The 20,603-nt window shown below is 42.6% G+C and overlaps 1 protein-coding gene across 1 annotated transcript in view; it reads right to left on the bottom strand.

Annotated features, from left to right (window-relative positions):
- Nucleotides 1–20,603, bottom strand: part of ARHGAP17 (Rho GTPase activating protein 17) — a 156,806-nt gene that overhangs the window by 95,434 nt on the left and 40,769 nt on the right. The window contains exon 2 of the mRNA XM_030211990.1: nt 7,092–7,131. Within this exon, the coding sequence (XP_030067850.1) occupies nt 7,092–7,131 (40 nt within the window). The remainder of the gene's footprint in view (nt 1–7,091; nt 7,132–20,603) is intronic.

The following is a 20,603-nucleotide window of genomic DNA, read 5'->3' as shown; positions in this document are numbered from 1 at the left end:
GCCCAGGCCCGGGGAATTTTGTCCCCCCTGCCCCCCCTCTCGGCGGCTATGCTGACAAGGCCTCTACACCACCAGGGCATGCTCAGGTAGGCCCAGGGAGGGCCCGTTAAGGCTCGGGGGAGGGGGGAGAAGAGGCGGCAGGACCAAGGCTCAGGGGAGCCAGCAAGACTTTACTGTGGGCCGGGGGAGGTCTGCCAGCTGACTCTCAGAGCGCAGATTCTGTGCAATACTGTGGAATTCTCTGCAAATTAATTCCAGCAGAAGTAATGTAAAGGGGTTATTAGGGCTGACCAGTATTATATGCTCTATGAGTCAGACAAAGAATTTTAAAACGTACACGATAATGAACAGGCAACCAGAGAAAAATGTAGGCGGATAAAGACCAGCCAGACTATGTGCTCTCCCTTTTACTCTCTTAGAGATCCTGTGTACTTGTCCCAAGCTCTCTTGAATTCAGATACAGTTTTCATTTCCACCTCCTCCATTGGGAAATTGTTCCACAAATTCACCACCCTTTCCGTGAAGAAGTTTTTCCTCAGGTTACTCCCGAGTCTGTCCCTTTTCACCTTCATCCTGTGGCTCCCTCCTTCCAGAGCTATTCACACAGGTATTTCCCTGCCCTGTCCATAAAAAAAAAACACTTCACCTCACTTCTTTCAGGTACAAGATTACAAGCAGCAGTAAGGAAGAACAGGATCTGAACTCTGGCTTTTCTGATTTTTCAGTCTGGTGTTCTAACTACTAGGCCATTCCACTACATCCCCCCACAGACAACGTTTCTTTTAATCTAATCAGTACCACAACTGGGCTGAAAAATTTCACAAGCACCTAAATAGTTAGAGAGACTGTCATCTAATGGATGAGCAACATCTGTGGCAGGAACAGTATCACGTGTTGGGCCACCATGAGAAACGGTGAGATTCAGTGGCTGCTGCTGCTATTACAGGAGGGAGACTGGCAGGACAGGAAGAACGTAAGTGGAGGCGTGGCCTAATGGTTAGTGCAGTGGGTTGGGACCTGGGGAACCAGGTTCGATTCCCACTGCTGCCAATGGTCAATTCCCTCTGCAGATCTGTGTGACCCTGGGCAAGTCACTTAACCCTCCATTGCCCCAGGTACAACGTAATACTAGATTGTGAGCCCATTACAGTACCTGAAAAAGAAAATTGTAAACCGCTTAGGTCTAGGCTGTATATAAATACTGAAAATAAGGAAAGAGATGGGACAGAAAACAGTGACTGAAAGGATGGAAGAAACGATCCTAGAGAGATGAGGACAAATGAGACTAGTGGCCCCTGGGAGGGGAAGAGCAAGGAAAAACAAAACAAAACAAAAAGAAATACATACAAAAAAAAAAAAAAAACCCCAAAACCTGTTAGCCAACAAGAAGAATGAAATAAAATTGTGAAAAAGCAGAAAAGCATTTCCCTGGTTTCTAAAAATGCTCAGTTAGCAATATAAAATCTTCATTTCGACCCTTACAACTACCTCATTCAATCACTATATAACCTTGTATTTGTTATCAACTGACTTGGCGAACGCCTTTGACGGTACTATGTAAGCCACATTAAGCCTGCAAATAGGTGGGAAAATGAGGGGTACAAATGTAACAAAATAAATAAATAAATATTTTTCTACCCCTGTCCATAAGTCAACCTTCTGTGAAAGTTTTTTTCTTCACAGTAAGGGAAGGAGAACCCCCCCCCCCCCCCCACTAAACATTTGTAGGCAATTTTGCAATAATAATAATTTAAAAATCTCTTCCCAAACCTAAATCAGCTCTGAAGCGCTGGTCCCCCACTTCTCCTTAACAGGCAGCTGTAGCAGAATTAGAAGAAAGTGCAGCCAAATTGATTAAGGGGATGAACAGTTCTCAGGCGAGGAAAGGCTCGGGAGTTTGGGGCTCTTCAGCTTGGAGAAGAGAGATACAATAGAGGTCTATAAAATGAGAAGAGTGGAACACGTAATCCAAACTGTTTACTCTTTCAAAAAGTACAGACTAGCGGTTCTAAACCCAAATCAGGTTTAATGTTGCCACTTCTGGATAACAGTATTTGTTACCGTTCAATAATATTTCAAAAAAAGGCCTCATTTCAAGTAAAAAAAAAAAAAAAGACTGAAGCAAAGAATCCTCTACCGTCATCTTCCTCTTCCCTTCCCCCACTTGCCTAGTGGTCCAACTAGTTTCTCTTCCTTCTTGTTTCAAATGTACTTAAAAATTCCTTACAAACTCTTGCCTCTATAGAAAGCTTCTGTTCAAATTCTCTTCTGATCTGCCATATTAATGTTTTATATCTAACTTGGAAGTGCTTATGCTCTCACTTTCTTTTTTGGCTCTTTCCATTTTATTTTAAAGATTTCTTTCTGGCTTCAAAAGACTTAACTCATTTAAACCACATTAGCAACCATTTGGTCTTCCTTTGATCTTTTCTAATGCACAGTATACATTTGCTCTGGGCTTCCAAAATAGTACTTTTTAAATGTTGTCCACCTCAGTGCAAATTTTTAACCTTTGCAACTGTTCCTTTTGGTTTTTGTCCTCATTATATGAGAATCTCCATTTCTAAAGTTAAATGCTGCTGCACTTTCCTTAATGTCCTCCCTATTGTGGTTATGTTGCAATAGTGATCACAACACAATCAAGTTTAAAAGCCCCACCGCTGGTACTTCTCACACCAGGTCCTGCATCACTGTAAAACCAGATCTTAAAACAGACAGCACTCGCTTGGAACTTCCAATTAGTTGAAAGTATTCCTTTTTCCATCTTTTCAAGGTTTTGTGACAGCATTTTATATGTTTTTTTTTGTTTTTGTATTTTTAATTGGTTGTTACTAGTGTTGAAGTTTAAGGTTTTACACCAGCAGGGTAAGAATTTTTCTCCTTTTTACTGACTGGGTATAATTAGACCACATTAACTTATATTGATATTAAGGTCTTTTACTAAGCTGCGGTAGCGTTTTTAGCTCACGGTAGAAATCAGCTGGTGGTAAACACCGAGATGCCCATAGGAATGTAACAGGCTTCGTGGTGTTTACCGTCACCTGATTTTTGTTATTGCGCCTTTGTAAAAGACCTCCTTACTTATACGGTCTGTGCCTGTGCCAGAGCCAGTGGTTGGGAGGTGGGGCAGACTTATACAGTCTGTGCCCTGAAGAGCATAGGTACAAATCAAAGTAGGGTATACACAAAAAGCAGCAAATATGAGTTATCTTGTTGGGCAGACTGGATGGACCGTGCAGGTCTTTTTCTGCCGTCATCTACTATGTTACTATGTATGTTACTATTTGGTTGGATTATGTGATTTTACAATTGTATGCATGTGTTTTATGTATATGGTCTAATTATGAGTCTTTATTTATGGTTTTATGAAGCTATTAGCATAACTTTTTAAAGGAGTTTGATGTTTACATTTACTTATTATGCATCTTAATGTTTTGGTTATCTTTGCCAGATGCAGTCGTTTTCTGGCAAAACATGGCCATGTCGGGCACTTGTATATGAATCCCGGGAGTATTGATGAACTTAATAAAGACTGCTTTTCTTCATAAGGTCTGTTTTTTTTTCAGCATTTCAGAATTGCGAAGGTACAGGACGGTACTCAAGGTACTACGTTTCATGATTATCCGGTTATGATGTTTTTTTTTACTACATTTTGGAAGATTTATGATTTCAGACTTCCGCACATTTTACAACCCGATTTTAAAGGAACTTTATGTAGCCCCTGACGCAGCCCTGTTGGGCGAAACGCGGCCAGTGTCGGGCTGATTTGAATATTTATTTAATAAAATATTTTTTAACCTATCTGCTTTTTTGTCTTTCCACCTTGGAGTCTGCAGATTGTTCACAATATTTTGTTTCCTGCAGGACTCTATCCATCCTTAACATAAGGTGCCCTGTCACTTTGGTCTAATTTGTAGTCTGGCATCATAACATCCCACTGGTTATCCTCTTTTCACTACGTCTCTGAAACAAATACACGTATTTAGTCCCTACAATACAATCCTTCAGTCTTATTTTGTAGACTTCTGCTATTTACTGATAATTCACACTATGTTTTAGAGAAATCTGTAATCTGCCTAACCACTGATAGGAATAATTTGGAAAAATTTGATCTGTCTGTTATTGAATACACATTTGCTATCTCAATGTTCACCATATCGCTTCCTTGTACCACTATCTGATCTATGGGGAAGACAACTTTACATTTCTTAGAAAATGGGGACCATTCTGGCAGGGGGAACCCTATTTTTTAAAAGGATGTATGCCATCTTATTCATCGGTGAAAACTGGCTGCTGTTGCAGACATTGAAAAAGGAGAGCAGCATTGGAGGGGGGGGGGAGGGAGCGACAGCTGCACAAAACCACATGGTTCGGAGTTACTTATCTTCAAAGGATACTCTGAACTTTTCAATCCAAAGAAATCTCAAAAGCCCTTATCAGATGTGTAGTACCAGGTATCCACCAGCACTGTAAAACCTTCTTGGAAAAAAATCAACTTGCATCTAACCAACCTCTGGCTGCCGACCAGAAAACATGTTGCTGGAGCTTTTCCTATTCTTTTTAAATTTAGCTGAAAACATGTTTATAAAAACGGAGCCAGCGGCACAGGCTGAGAACTCTGATAAGCAGCTTCCCAAGGAAAAGTAGCCCAGTAAAAGTTTCCATGTGTGTGTGTAGCCAGGCCTCCACCATGCAGGAAACTCAAGTCTACTCAGCGGCTCCCAGAGCAAGCTTCTAATGTGCACTAGCCACACGAGACAACCCCCCCCCCCCCCCCCCCACAAACTCAGAAGTGCCAGGGTCCCCAACAGAAGCAAAAGCTGTTTACATGGTGCAGAGTCTCAAAATCTCACATACGGCTCTTTCACATCTCCACAGCTAGTAACTTTCAACTTCCAAGATCACAGAGAGATGCCAGAACAAACGAGAAAAAAAAAAAAAGTGTCTCTCGATCTGCCCCTAATTTTAACAGCAGCACCGTCTCAAACAAAGATGAGAATACTACAAGAGAACAGCAATGAAACCTCCCAAGTTATTATCAGTAATTTTCTATTAGTGACCATCCCTCCATTGCCCAAAAGGTAGGACGCCCCCACATGGCAAAGAATGGACTGTGCAGAGCACTAGACTCATTTCCCCACTCCCTCATTCTCTTTCATTCACTTTTTAGGACTGAAGAGAGGTCACATCACATTCCAAAGGAAGTCACTAAATTCTGCTGTATCCAATTCAAGTCTTCCCAGGGTAAACTCCGTAATAAAGAAAATGTTCTACTCAATGTGGAAACTTAAGCAATTAAAACCTTTCTTCCCGAGAGAAATCTTCCGAAACCTAATACAATCAATGGTCCTAAGTCATGCAGATTACTGCAACGGAATCCACGCGGGATGCAAAGCACAACTCACAAAAAAAACTCCAGACCGCCCAAAACACAGCAGCCAGGCTGATATTTGGTAAAACACGATTTGAAAGTACCAAACCCCTCTGAGAAAAGCTGCACTGGCTCCCAATCAAAGAAAGGATCATCTTCAAAATCTGCACTCTGGTCCACAAAATTATCTACAGCGTAGTCCCAAGATACATGACAGACCAAATAGATCTACAAACCAGAAACAGATCATCACGACCATACCTAAACTTACATTACCCAAATTGCAAAGGCCTGAAATACAAAACAACTCACGCATCCGGCTTCTCCTACATAAGCGCACAACTACGGAACGGCCTCCCAAAAGCTGTGAAAACAATCCATGACCACCTGAACTTCAGGAAATCACTAAAAACCAACCTCTTCAAAAAGGCCTACCCCAACGACCCCACGTAACCCTCTTCACCTACCAACACAGCGTGACTATGATCGAACAGGACATCACGCAATCTTTATCCCTTCCAACTCTCCACATATACCTCATTCGATCACTATACAACCTTGTATTTGCTATCAACCGACTGGGCAAACGCCTCTCCGGTACCATGTAAGCCACATTGAGCCTGCAAATAGGTGGGAAAATGTGGGGTATAAATGTAACAAATAAGCAAAATAAAGTTCCCCTGCCACTGCTGTTACCAGGCTGCCACCTTCAATTAACTTAAAATACTAGAACCAAGACTAAATATGCTGTATTATTAATATGTATTTATTTTATTGCATTTGTATCCCACATTTTCCCACCTCTTTGCAAGCTCAATGTGGCTTACAATACATCATGAATGGTTGAAGTGTGTAGAGAATTGACATATGGTATTACAGAAGGATCTTGGGTTACATGATAAAGCTACCAGCTCCATAAACAAGGAATATGGAATTCCAATAACATGGCCCGAACACGATGGTACAAAGATAATTGTCTGGGTACTTAAGAGTCCGAGTAGCCTAATGGTTAATGCACTGGGTTGAGAACTTGAAGAAATGGGTTCAATTCCCACCATGGCTCCTAGTGACCCTGGGATGTCACTTAACCCTCCACTGACCCTGGGGTGTCACTTAACCCTCCATTGCCCCAGGTACAAAAACTTAAGACTATGAGCCTATTAGGGACAAAGAAAGAACCTGTATGTAACATATAAACTAACTCTAGTTGTACCATCAGGAATCTAATAATAATAAAAAAGGGAATTCTACATTCAAAGCATATATTTTCTGGTCAATATTCAAAACAATTTAACATGGCAGGAGAGCCACTGGCTGGTTAAATCACTTGTGCCTGCCTAACTGCAAAACCTCAGCAGCATTAACCGGATGGTACCATTGAATATCAGCAGCAAGAGACCCTGCGTGTCCGGTTACTACTCGGGTGGTCCATGAGCAGAGTCGTACTAAACCGGTTAGCGGCAATATTCAGACTGCTAACCGGTTAAGTAATGGCGAAGTTAGAAAAAATATGGCTGTTCAAACTTTACCACCAAGCTAACCAGGCACTGTCTGAATATCGACCGGGCATTGGTTAACTTCCAGGTAGCAGCATCAGGGTTCCTGGTACCCCTTCTCCCTCTCCCACAACCCAGATCCCCTGATGACAGAAGGCCTCAAGAGAGCACCCCCCAACCCCCCCCCCCCCCCACCTATATAGCATATAGTTTGGATACATTACCTGCAGCAAATCATCGCTCAGGACTTCTGTTTTCTCGGCTCTGTTAAAAAAAAAAGAAAAAAAGGTAAGAAAAAGGCATTCTTTTGCCGAGTCCAAATCTATAAGCTGGAGGGAAGTCAAACACATGAACCTGCAAATAGCAATGTGATGTAGACAGACAGAAGGAACTAGAAACATCCTATCTAGAATTAAATTCTATTTAGAGACCCAAATGTCCAGGTGTACAAAAACAAAATCACTTGGGATCCTTTCCAGGTACTTGTGACCTAGATTGGCCACTGTTAGAAACAGGATACTGGGCTTGATGGACCCTCAGTCTGTATGGTAACACTTATGTTGTAAAGCGACAATCAGTAATCCCTCACCACCCCACCCCCACCCCAAAAACCAAGGTTTCATAGCTCTTAAAACCAGTCGGCTCCATTTCCTTCCTGAAAGCTACTGGAAGAGCGTTCCACCACAATATGACCTGAACTGGAAAAGGCTCTGTGGTAGTCAGCCTTCGTCATCAACCTTCATGCCAGTAACAGCCAACACGCTCTCCCTCCTCACTGCCCAGAACACAGTGGTCAGTCTCAACACCAAACAGCTCAGTGTCCAATCACACAAAATCTTAGACTAAACACAGAATCAAACTGGAAGCTAACGCAGTTGGATTAAAAAGACAGAATTGGTCATCCACCCCCAGACAGCTCCCTCACCTGCCGCCCTTCTCTGACCACCTAGTGTAGTGTAACAACGTATCAAGGGCCATTCAGATGTAACAGCGCCAAGCCGGATCTGACTGTGGAATGAAGGGGTTCTCTATCTCGCTCAGTAAAAAAAAAAAAAATACCCTCTCCAGAGGAGATGCCAGAAGGACAGGCAGCATTGCACCTGGGCCTTGGATCTGGTAGCAGAGGGCAGGTGCCACCCCCATGAGGCTCTTCACATTCATGAATTAAGGACAGTGGGACATAGGATAATGTTCTACAGAACAACAGTACAGACAACCAGAGCCAGCCGGCCAATCGTCCATATAATGAGTGCTTATAAACATTTAGGTGAAGGCAGGGTTAGGGGTCGTTCAGTGGTGAATGAATAAATAGTGGGTATAATTTCAAAGCAATAAGACACTGATGGAGGGAACAGGAGCTGATCAATTAGCTCAATTTTTAGAACAGAATCGTATCAATCTGGATTCCGCTCGAATTTTAATATGGAATCAGTAGTGGGCACAATGTTTAACAATACGACTGTGGCTTAGTGAAAGGAAGAGACTTCTACTTCTACAATTTGACCTAATGTTTTCGATCTGGTAGATTCTGAAGTTCTCCAGCAGATTCTTGATGCTGTACAAATTTCGGGGTCTGTTAGACCTTGGTTTCAGGGCTCTCTCGAAAATACGAAATATAGAGTTAAAATAACAATCTGTCGGGTTGTTGGAGTAATGTGAGTGGGGTTCCTTGGGACTCCCCTTTATTCCCACTATTATTTAAATTTCTATGTACATTTATTGGGATTTACACAGGAGAACCTTGGGATAAAATTCAATCAGAAGTTTCTAAAGAATTATCAAATATACAACCAATATTTAGTGCTGTCGAACGCTGGATGTCGGTCCACAAAATGAAACTAAATAAGGAAAAGACATTGTTGATTACAGGTTCCAAGGAGCCTAAGAAATCTCACATTATAATTAATAAAGGAAAGTATGTTTTCTCCCCTTCTGTGAAGATTTTAGGGGTGTTTTTTGATTCAACAAGTACCTTGGAGCTTCAAGTGGACGGGCCTAGTAGTTAGAGCACCGGTCTTGAAATCCAGAGGCAGTCAGTTCAAATCCCACTGCCGCTCCTTGTGATCTTGGGCAAGTCACTTAACCCTCCATTGCCTGAGGTACAAACTTAGATTGTGAGCCCTCCTGGGACAGAGAAATATCCAGAGTACCTGAATGTAACTCACCTTGAGCTACTACTGAAAAAGGTGGGAGCAAAATCTAAATAAATAAAGATTCCCCAAAGAGTAACAAGATTCTTTGGGGTGGAGGAGTGGCCTAGTGGTTAGAGCACCGGTCTTGCAATCCAGAGGCAGCCAGTTCAAATCCCACTGCTGCTCTTTGTGATCTTGGGCAAGTCACTTAACCCTCCATTGCCTCAAGTACAAACTTAGATTGTGAGCCCTCCCGGGACAGAGAAATATCCACCTTGAGCTACTGCTGAAAAAGGTGTGAGCAAAATCTAAATAATAAATAAAGTAAGTTAATAAGGCTATCCAGAAGGTTCTTTTCCGATGCGTAAATTGCGCTGTATTCGCAAATATTTCAAAGTCCATCATTTTCAGTTGCTGGTCCAGACTATTATTAAGCTCCTTAACATCAAGCTTCAAGTTATATTCATTTGAGACGTTTGCTAAAGACATATCTGTTTGAGTTTTAATAAGAAATGATCGTTATTGGTATATTTTGCTATTTGTATAACATTGACTGTTCAGTCTCTTTTTCTTATGTAACCTCTCTCTTCGACAAGATATATCACAACGATCAACACTTGTAACTGTACAATCTTTAATTTATCCAGAAATGTTCTATACTATCTTTTGCTTTAACACTATCACCCAAAACCCTCTGTAAAACTAAATTTATATTCTCTACTATTCCAGTATCCATGGTGAATTGTAAGCCACATTGAACCTGCAAAGAGGTGGGATAATATGGGATACAAATGCAACAAAATAAATAACCTGCATCAAACCGCGAGGTATTGTGGGCTATAAGAATAAATGTTATGTTAAAGCTATCCATGGTTGGCTTTTTTTTTCAGCCAATTCACTGAAATGGATAATTTGGCTTAAAATAAGCATAATTTTAAATGGATCTCTTATCTTTTTAAATGTACGTGCACTGGGGTGTTGGCCGAGTCTCTCTCTCACTGCTTACAAATATTAAACATTTTATAGGGTAGTTCTAGCGGCTCCGCTGACTGACCTTTTCAAAGCTTCTCTAGAGACGGGAGTTGTCCTAGAGGACTGGAGAAAAGCAGATGTGGTCCCTCGCCACAAAAGCGGACGCAAGGAAAAGGTTGGGAGCTACAGGCTGGTAAGTCTGACTTAATAAATGCTTTTAAGACAGAGGATAGTAAAGTTTTTGGAATCCAGTGGATTACAGGACTAGAGGCAGCTCTGATTAATTTCTTTGACTGGGTGACCAGAGAATTGGATCGAGTGCTAGATGTGTATCCCACCTGGGGTGGACACCCTACAAAGGGTATCTTTTCAAGTGTACAGCGCTGCGTACGTCTAGTAGCGCTATAGAAATGATAAGTAGTAGTAGTCTTAGGGATTCTGGAATCTTGCTACTCTTTGGGATTCCGGAATCTTGCTACTCTTTGAGAATCCGGAATCTTGCTACTCTTTGAGAATCCGGAATCTTGCTACTCTTTGAGAATCCGGAATCTTGCTACTCTTTGAGAATCCGGAATCTTGCTACTCTTTGAGAATCCGGAATCTTGCTACTCTTTGAGAATCCGGAATCTTGCTACTCTTTGAGAATCCGGAATCTTGCTACTCTTTGAGAATCCGGAATCTTGCTACTCTTTGGGAATCCGGAATCTTGCTACTCTTTGTCCTTATCCCTTATTTGTCCTGTTTGTCTGTCCTAATTAGATTGTAAGCTCTGTCGAGCAGGGACTGTCTCTTCATGTTCAAGTGTACAGCGCTGCGTACGTCTAGTAGCGCTATAGAAATGATAAGTAGTAGTAGTCTTAGGGATTCTGGAATCTTGCTACTCTTTGGGATTCCGGAATCTTGCTACTCTTTGGGAATCCGGAATCTTGCTACTCTTTGGGAATCCGGAATCTTGCTACTCTTTGGGAATCCGGAATCTTGCTACTCTTTGTCCTTATCCCTTGTTTGTCCTGTTTGTCTGTCCTAATTAGATTGTAAGCTCTGTCGAGCAGGGACTGTCTCTTCATGTTCAAGTGTACAGCGCTGCGTACATCTAGTAGCAATATAGAAATGATAAGTAGTAGTAGTAGTCTTTAGATTTTAGCAAACTCTTTTAAAACGGTTCTACATAGACGACTGAGTGTTCTCAGTATGGGCTCTAAAGTGGCTGACTGGGTTAAGAACAGGTTGAGTGGAAGGCAACAGAAGGTAATGGAGCTCCTTCTGAGGAAAAAAATGTTAGCAGTGGAGCGCCACAAGGTTCGGTTCTTGGGCCGGTTCTTTATAACAGTTTCGTAAGCGATTGCTGAAGGGCTGTCTGGTAAGGTTAGCCTCTTTGCGGATGACACCAAAATCTGCACTTGGACAGACATCACTGAAGGCGTGGATAATATGATGAAGGACCTAGCGAAGTTTGAAGAATGGTCTAAAAATTGGCAGCTAAGATTTAATGCTAAAAAATGTGGGGTCATGCATGCATTTGGGCTGCAAAAGCCTGAGACAGTGGTACAGTTTAGGGGTCAAAGTACTTCTGTGCATGAAAGCGGAGCGGGACTTGGTGTGTTATGCTATGCTATGGATCTCTCTTATGTCAGAGCAACTTCTAATAGAATCCAATCGCAGCTTACGTTGTAAGAAACGACCATGTACAGCTGCAACTGCAAGTATAATCAGGGCCAAAATTAAAACATAGCATAAACGAACCAATATCAGAGAAGATGTAAGGTCTTCAAACTTTTCCTAAATAGAAAATATGAGTTAGAGCATTTTATATAATTTGGTAGTTAATTCCAGACTTTAACAGCTAAATATTTAAAAAAGGATTCAAAGCACTTTTTATTTTTACCCCTCTACAACTTGGAAATGCCATGGTCGATGTATGAGCAGCTCAAGAAGCTGGATGTGAAGCGTCTGTTCACGTTTCCAAAAATACTAGGACTAGGGGGCATGCGATGGAACTACAGTGTAGTAAATGTAAAACAAATTGGAGAAAAGTTTTCTTCACCCAACGCATAATTAAACTCTGGAATTCGTTGCAGGAGAACGTGGTATAAAGGCGGTTAGATTGGCAGAGTTTAAAAAGGGGTTGGATGGTTTCCTAAAGGACAAGTCCATAAACCACTACTAAATGGACTTGGGGAATACTCCACAATTCCAAGAATAACATGTATAGAATGTTTGTACGTTTGGGAAGCTCACCAGGAGGCATATTTTCAAAGCACTTTGGGAGGCTAAGTTCCATAGGTTTCTATGGAACTTTGGGAGGCTAAGTGCTTTGAAAATGAGCCTCCAGGTGTCCTTGGCCTGGATTGGCTGCTGTCGTGGACAGGATGCTGGGCTCGATGAGCCCTTGGTCTTTTCCCAGTGTGGCATTACTTATGTACTTATGAACCCTACCGAACTTTGTCCTTGCAAAGACTTAAAAAACGTACATGCTATCTTAGAATGTATTCGCAAATAAACCAGGAGCCAGTGAAGTCTTCTAGGCAGTGGAGACGATCTCTCAAATTTGCTCATCCTAAAAATCTGTCTGGCTGAATTTATTAAAGATTGCAACTTTTACAGAATATGGCAAAGAAACACTTCCATATAACGAATTACAATAATCCAGATAAGGCAACAGCACTGTCTGCACTATACTTGTAAAGGAACACTGAAGGATGATCAAACAGCCCTCAATTGACATAGAAATTAAATTTTCTGGTAGTGCATTAGCCTGGCCACATGTGATGATCTTAAGGTGGCCAAACAGGTAGAAAAAGCTAAGAGCTAGGAGGATGGTTGGGTGCACAGCAGGGGCGTATCTGCGTGGGGCCACAGGGGCCTGGGCCCCCGCAGATTTCGCCCTGGCCCCCCTACCGCTGTCAACCCTCCCCTCCGTCGCTTACTTTTGCTGGCGGGGGACCCCAACCCCCGCCAGCCGAGATCCGCTTCCTCCTCCGAGTCCTACCTTTAAAAATATTTCTTCAGCTGGCGGGGGACTCCAACCCCCGCCAGCCGACCCGAGATCTTCTATCTTCGTCCTCCGCATGGCTGGCGACGTATTGCTGCTGTTGTGCAAAGCTGAAATCCAGTTTCGGAGTCTGACTGACGTCGTAACGTGCTGCGACGTCAGACTCCGAAACTGGATTTCAGCTTTGCACAACAGCAGCAACACGTCGGCCACGCAGAGGACGAAGATAGAAGAAAGTTAAAGAAGATCTCGGGTCGGCTGGCGGGGGTTGGGGTCCCCCGCCAGCAAAAGTAAGCGACAGAGGGGAGGGAGGGTTGGCAGCGGGAAGGGAGGAGGGTGTCTGGCAATGGCGGGGAGGGGGGGGCGGCGGGGGCGGGGCTAAAATGTGCCCCCTCCCTCTGGCTCTGGCCCCCCCCTACCGCCGGAGTCCAGATACGCCCCTGGTGCACAGGGAGAGAAATAGCCAGAAGAAAAAAAATGAGGTAATGATGCCCCCGTATAAGAGACTCTGGCGAGACCTCGTTTAGAATATTGTGTACAATTTTGGAGACCCAACCTTCAAAAAGATATAAACAGGATGGAGTCAGCCCAGAGGGTGGCTACTACAATGGTCAGTGGTCTTCGTCATTAAGCATATTGGGACAGACTTAAAGATCTCAATATGTACACTTTGGAAGAAAGGTGGAGACGGGAGAGATGACAGAGACATTTAAATATTTATGCAGCATAATGAACAGGTGGCGAAGTCTTTCAATTGAAAGGAAGCTCAGGAACGAGGGGGCATAGAATGAAGGTGGAAGGGGACAGGCTCAGGGGTAACCTGAGAAAATACTTCACGGAATGGCCTCCTGGTGGAAGTGGTGGAGATCTCGGGATAAGTACACAGGATTTCAAAAGGAGCGAAAGGGAGAACAGATGGCATGGATGAGCAGACTGGATAGGCCACATGATCCAGATGGCATGGATGAGCAGACTGGATAGGCCACATGATCTTTATCTGCCTGTTTCTATGAAAAGTTTTAAAGTACATTTTCACTTGAAAACTGGTGCAAAGACCATGGGAAAAAAAAAAGAGTCTGAATGATCATTGTCTCAGTGTGGACAGTTTGAGACTGATCATTTCTGAATCATCTTAATCAACAGACCCATATTTATTGCACTACTGGATATACACAGCATTGTACAGTGGGGTAAGAGTTTTCAAGTATAACAGGACCCTGCCACAGAGAGCTATCTGGGGCAATGGGGGATAAAGTGATTAGTCCACAGTCACAAGGAGCATCAGTGTTAGAAGTGAGATTTGAACTCTGAGTTTCCCTGGTTCTCAGCCCATTGATCTAACCCACTGTGACAAGTAGCCTGGTCTAGATTGAAATTGCTGACAGAGAAGAAAGCCCAGGTCAAATATCTAAAATATTTGTACTGAATGTTGAAAGCTTAAAATCTAAATGATAATTAAATGGTAAAACACTGTCAGAATGTGTCCAGCTTCTGTTGGGAAAGAAATCCTGCTGTTCAGTTCTCATATGCTGCATTACCAAAGCCACACAAAGTGGTATAAGAGAAACCAGCCAGGCACAAACCTCTGCCCAAGGCAGAACAAACAGAGCACAAAGATTCTGACAACGTAATAACCATCTGGGCAAAGCCGCACAGGAGACACGTCCAGATAAGTGGCTTCAGCAGGGACCTCTTCACGATGGGAAGAGCACTCGTTCCTGCTCTGTACTCAACACAGCCTAAATGTCCTTCCGGCAATCTGTTCCAAACATCATTCTGTTCCTTCCCTTGTACATTTCCACAGAGATGCCCTGAACACACACGGTTCAGTAAGAGAAACCTGTTCCTAGAAGCAACAGACAGGACCAAGCATCCGCCCCATCGAGAGTTCTATCATGAGTCTGTCAGTCTAAAAATGCAGACTCCATCCAAAAACCAGGGTTCAACATCCTTAAGCTGCCACACTTGGATCATTCTGGATGAGTTTTGACCTTCTGTGATTAACTGTGGAAATATGCTGCTCCCTCATACAGAGGGAGGCGTGGCACACATTCCAGGTCCGTGACAGCTTGGCTTTCCCAACAGATCGTCTACTAGGGTTTGTTATGGAAACAGCCTCTTGTTTGGCCCAGGAGGGAGGCACTGCAATGCGGCTGAAGCATGAGAAGAGAGAACACGGAGGGAAAGGAGAACAAGACAAGAGAGTAGAATCTAACTACCTAAAAATATTCAAGTGATGCACTGCTGTTTAAGACAGACACTACATTAAACAGGCTGCCTCAAGAAGGGAACAGAAGGATTGGTTAATACACCCAGACTGAGACCACAAGATGCACCAGTAACAGCACTGACCTGGGATGAACTTAACCCAGATATGAGCAGATCTAGTCTGAGAAATACCAGAATTGGGGGAGGGGGGTAGTTCCATAGCTATTTGGTCCATTTTACAGCATAATTAAATTACTAAGTCAGCTTCTTGGCTGCTGCAGAAAGCAGAATCACTAGAATAGTACATAAAAGCCGTCTGGTCAGCATATCTGCTACTTTTTAGAGAACAGTTAAAAGCTCTCGTCTTCTGATGGAATACGGAAACTGTTTACTGTACGATCTGAATATGCTGAAGAGACACAAACATTCACTCTAAGTTTAATGTACCAAGTCATACGGAAGAGATAAATCTTGTAATACACTTTCAAGTTCCACACGTGCACTGCTCTAACTGGCAGATGGGAGTTGCATACTTATGCTACAAGGCAGTGTCTTCCATGCGTCCCCAATTTAGCCCCCCCCCACCCCCAAATATGAAGTACAAAACTCCAACAGATGTAGACTGACATAAAACCAGTAACATTTCAATCCCTCTCAGCACTAATATGATTATTAATAATAAGACAGTGGCCAGAGCTACTCCAGAATCTGCCACCAGGAGTGTGGTGCAGTGGTAGAGCTGTGTGTGTGGAGGGAGAGATCGTGGTGAACAGCAGGGGGCGCAGGGAAGAAATAAGTCGGCAGAGCTGTGCACCTGTGTTTTATGCTGTTTCAACCTGTGGCTTCAGCCTCAGTAGTGCAGAATGCAGATACTGGGGTCAGAAATAGTAGTATGTGATATTTGATACTGCCTATTTATTACGTCCCAGAAAGAAGCAGAGAAAGGATAGGAGTTATCTGGCAACGTAATGAACAGAGGTGGTTAATGCTTAAGAATTCTCTAGTGACCACAGACAAAGTGGGCCAAGTTTTGAAAAGCTGCCATTTATACCAGAAGTATGGCAACTCCTTCTCTTAAAAAATACAATAGAATTTGTTGTTTTGGGGGTTGGGGGGGGGGGGGTTCTGAGCCGATTTCCCAATAGTCAGCATGTAATATTGATAAGTTGGACAGGACCAGTCGTGGTTGGAACCCTCTACGTTACTGACTACCCATGTTTCTATCATGCCGCTTTCCGATATCCTTTATTCAGGAGTCAGCACAGGTGCACCAATATCAAGCCTACAGCTAGTTGTGTCTCTAGGAAGAGGCAGAGATGTGAAGACAGTACAGGGGACAGAAAGGACAGGAGCGGAGTCAGAGTGAGGGGGACCTGGCCGATGTTTCTATACAGGAACTGTCTGGATCTATATATCACAAACAGCTCAAAGGTTCAAATGAAAGGGAGAGAGGCAGATTTAGGAATATAAGAAGCACAGAATTCACAGCATGACCTACAGAGAACAGGATAGCAGACAAGCCAGAGGGCGCAACTGGCAGGCTGATATCTGAAGCAATCCAGAGTAGAACTACTTCTAAATCTGAACCGGATGCACAGCACGTAACTTCTCAGATAAGTAAAAAATCACTTGTACAAAGTTCAGCAGTATATTGCTTTTGAAACTTTAGAAGCACCATCCCGGAAGTTCTGCGACACAGAAAACCTATGAGTAAGATAAGACCTGCCTTAAAGATCGGAGAGCAGCAGGTCTGAGTCTCAAGCACAGCAACCAGCCTTTGTTCTGGCTTGAATGGTAAAAATGAACCAACACTTAAGACGAAGATGGTAAATGGATATCTCGAACCCCAGAGATGGAGAGAAGACTGAAATGCAGAGTAATAACTAAACATTTTCACAAACCAAACATTTCTCCCACCCAAGTGCAGTCCTTCATCCCAGCATGGCAATGAAATCCAGATATAGAGACAGCAGCTATCCACATGGTCCAGGAGAGCTGTGCACAGAAAATCCAAGGCCCAAACGTATTCACGTCGGGGTATGAAAATAGAAGATGCTCACTGAAAACTATTCAATTATAGATCGGTGCGGGGAAGTGAGAGTAAAACTGGTAATGAAATGCCTCCTCGCTATAAGGGAAGAGAAATGGGACTTGATATACTGCCTTTCTGAGGTTTTTGCAACTACATTCAAAGATGTTTACATATATTCAGGTACTTATTTTGTACCAGGGGCAATGGAGGGTTAAGTGACTTGCCCAGAGTCACAAGGAGCTGCAGTGGGAATTGAACCCAGTTCCCCAGGATCAAAGTCCACTGCACAAACCACTTGGCTACTCCTCCAAAGACATTTCCACCCTCTTCACCTGGCTGGCACTGAGTTTAGCAGGATACTGGAAGAGCTCCTCATGCAACGAGCTGCTGGTGACTCTCACTGACCAGTGACACCACTCGGTGCTGGTATTTTAAACCCACATCCAAGCAGGTCTCAGTACACAGGTTAAATAGGACAAAGGGGAAGGAGACAGATTTTGATGTTCAAGTCCTAAAAGGCTTCAAGGGAGGTAGGTACACGGCCACCTGGAACACACTGAAAGGAAGGATGGATTGGCTGGAAACAGGATACTGGACTAGACAGACCTTTGGTCTGATGCAATGTGGCTATTATGCTCAGGCTTATTAGTGTAAAAACTCAATGCCATTTTAAAAATGCATTTGTTGTATGATTTGCCACGTAAAGAATGAACTGTTAAATATTAGACACAGGATTTCCCTATCACAAACTAGGCAAGAAATAGAATCGGACACACAAGGACCCCAAAAACTGGCCAATAAAAAAATACTCGCTGGCATCATCATATGCTCCAACCTCCCCACAGGAATGAAAAATACGGGTCAAACATTCAAACGCTGGCTGCGGGTGTTTAAGTTTACCAACGAATAGCTCTGAATAAACACAGATCGAACCCTCCTTTCCCCCCCTCCCCAAGGTCAGAAGAAGCAGAACCACAGTACTGAAACTCAGTCCACAGGGGGTTTTGCTCAGGACATAAAGATCATTACTGGCACTTTAGTTCTGATGTTTAAACATTTATAACCTCTTAAAAACTAATTCAGTGCACTAATGCATGTTGTTCTGCGAGACTGAGGGATAACGGAACAGATCTGCATCATTCTCCAAAAGCTTTTACAATGCAGAAGTACTGAAACATGTTCTCTACCACTATCATAAAAGGGAATAATTCTTCCTCCCCCCTCCCAATAATATTGTGAGATTGTAGAAAGCAAAGTTTACTCTACCCTGCAGGCATAGCACAGAGATGGTGTCACATGGGCTGAGAAGCAGTGAGAACTGGGGAGATCAGGGTTCAAATCCTGTCTTGTGACCTTCATTTTCCTTTGCTTCGAGTTTATAAAATCCCTCCTGTATTTCAATGAACGTTGTCTTGAGCTTGTGTTTGGGAGAAGTAAGACGTTACATCCCAATTCAAATGATCTATCCACTAGTGTCCGTGTAACTAAATGCCTCTGAACTGGTCTCATCAATAGAGGTCTAATTTCTTCATCTATCTCTCCCTGAACAGGAGGATATTGAAAATTAAAAAAAAAAAAAAATACAAAATCTTTACAGACACAAAAATCTTCTACACAGGCTTTAAAAAGTTAAGAATGAGACCTTCAGTGCGTTCCAGCAAGTACAAGACCATCCCCGAAAGCAAGAATAGACGCTATTGGGGACTCACGGGATTATCCAGCCTCCAGGACGGCTCTACACTCTAAGACCCTGCCCTAAGCAGTCACAAAGAAACCCACCAGTGAGGAGGTGAGACTTGTGAAAGTCTCTATGGGAGTAGGATGGGGTTGGGGGTGAGGGGGTTAAAATCTGTCAGGTTTTTACGACAGCAAACCACATTGGGCAGTTGAGAAACTAAAATCTGTCCAATAGGTTCTAGTGTTTTGCATCAACCATGGGAGAACCGAAAAAGTGGGGGGGGGGGGGGGAGAGGAGACTAGCTTGGTTGGCTCATTACTCAGACATGGTATAGAAATAATAGAATGTGAGAGATTAGAAGCAAAATTGGGATGTATTTTACTTTATCGTCCACTGGAAATTAGCTAGATAGTAGCTCAGAATTGTTTGATGTTTATGCTCATCATTTTTAAGAGGAGATATCAATATTCATTTGAACAATTCCTCCAATATAAATGTATTATGTAAAGAGGTATAATAACTCATAAATACATTAGTCAAACTGAATACTGGGCCTAATATGTATACTTTGGATGAAGGGGAGATAGGATAGAGATGTTTAAATACTTCCATGGCATAAATATACAGGAGGCGAGTCTCTCAATTGAAAGGAAGCTATGGAACAAGGGGGAATAGGATGAAGGTGAAAGGGGATAGACTCAGATAACACCTGAGGAAATACTTCTTCACGGAAAGGGGGGTGAACTGTGAACAGCCTCCCGTCAGAGGCGGTACAGAAAAGACTATCTGAATTCAAGAAATATTGGGACAAGTACATAGCATCTCTAAGGAAGAGGAAGGGATAGAAGATGGAAGACTGGACGGGTCACATTTCTTTTTTTAACCCATCATCTTCTGCGATTCTCTCAAGGGATTTCCCTGATTCAGTGTTTCAGAAGAGGATATGATACAGAGGTTCACAGCTGCACACATTTTTATTACACTGTATTTTATTCTAATTCTTATATACTAACAGTTATTCCTAAACTGGATTCACAGCGGTTCACATAAGAGAAAATCTCAACATTAAAGAGAAGAATTTACAAAACCAAAGAACACGGTACAAACTTCGATTTAACTCTCAAATAAGTAGGTCTTAAGAAACTTCCTAAAACGTATGTAAGGAGGTTGTATTTCGGGAGCATACGCAGTGTGTTCCATTGGCCTGCCCCCTGAAAAGGAAATGATTTTTCATAGAAGGGTAACCTAAAGTACGATAATAACAAAAATTTGTCTTAGAAGAAGGAATCTCTAACAAATCCACCAGCCCTTCTGCATTGGACCCAAAAAGTGCTTAAAAAACAAACAAACATATGATTTTAAATCTGATACTACATTGGTTACCTGTTGAACAGTGTAACTCTTTATATATATATATATATATATATATATATATATATATATATAGGTGAAACACTATCAAACCAACCCAAACCAGAATCTGGCTGTCCTATTCTGCAATAGCTAAAGATGAGCTTTCAATTTACAACTACTCTTGAAAATATAAGGCGTTACAGTAATCTAATCAGGGAAGAAGAGTGGCCTGTGCCAAAGTTCTAAAGTCTTCTTTTCGTAAAGAAGACCCAATCGCATGCAGTTGTCTAAGCTTTAGAAAAAAAAATCTCTTACTCTTGAGCACCAACCAAACGTAAGGGTAGAATCTAAAATAACTCCCAAAACTCT

This window comes from Microcaecilia unicolor, chromosome 8, assembly GCF_901765095.1.
Source record: "Microcaecilia unicolor chromosome 8, aMicUni1.1, whole genome shotgun sequence".
Taxonomy (NCBI): domain Eukaryota; kingdom Metazoa; phylum Chordata; class Amphibia; order Gymnophiona; family Siphonopidae; genus Microcaecilia; species Microcaecilia unicolor.
Note: the sequence above shows the minus strand (reverse complement) of the source record. Positions and strands in the feature narration are given on the sequence as shown.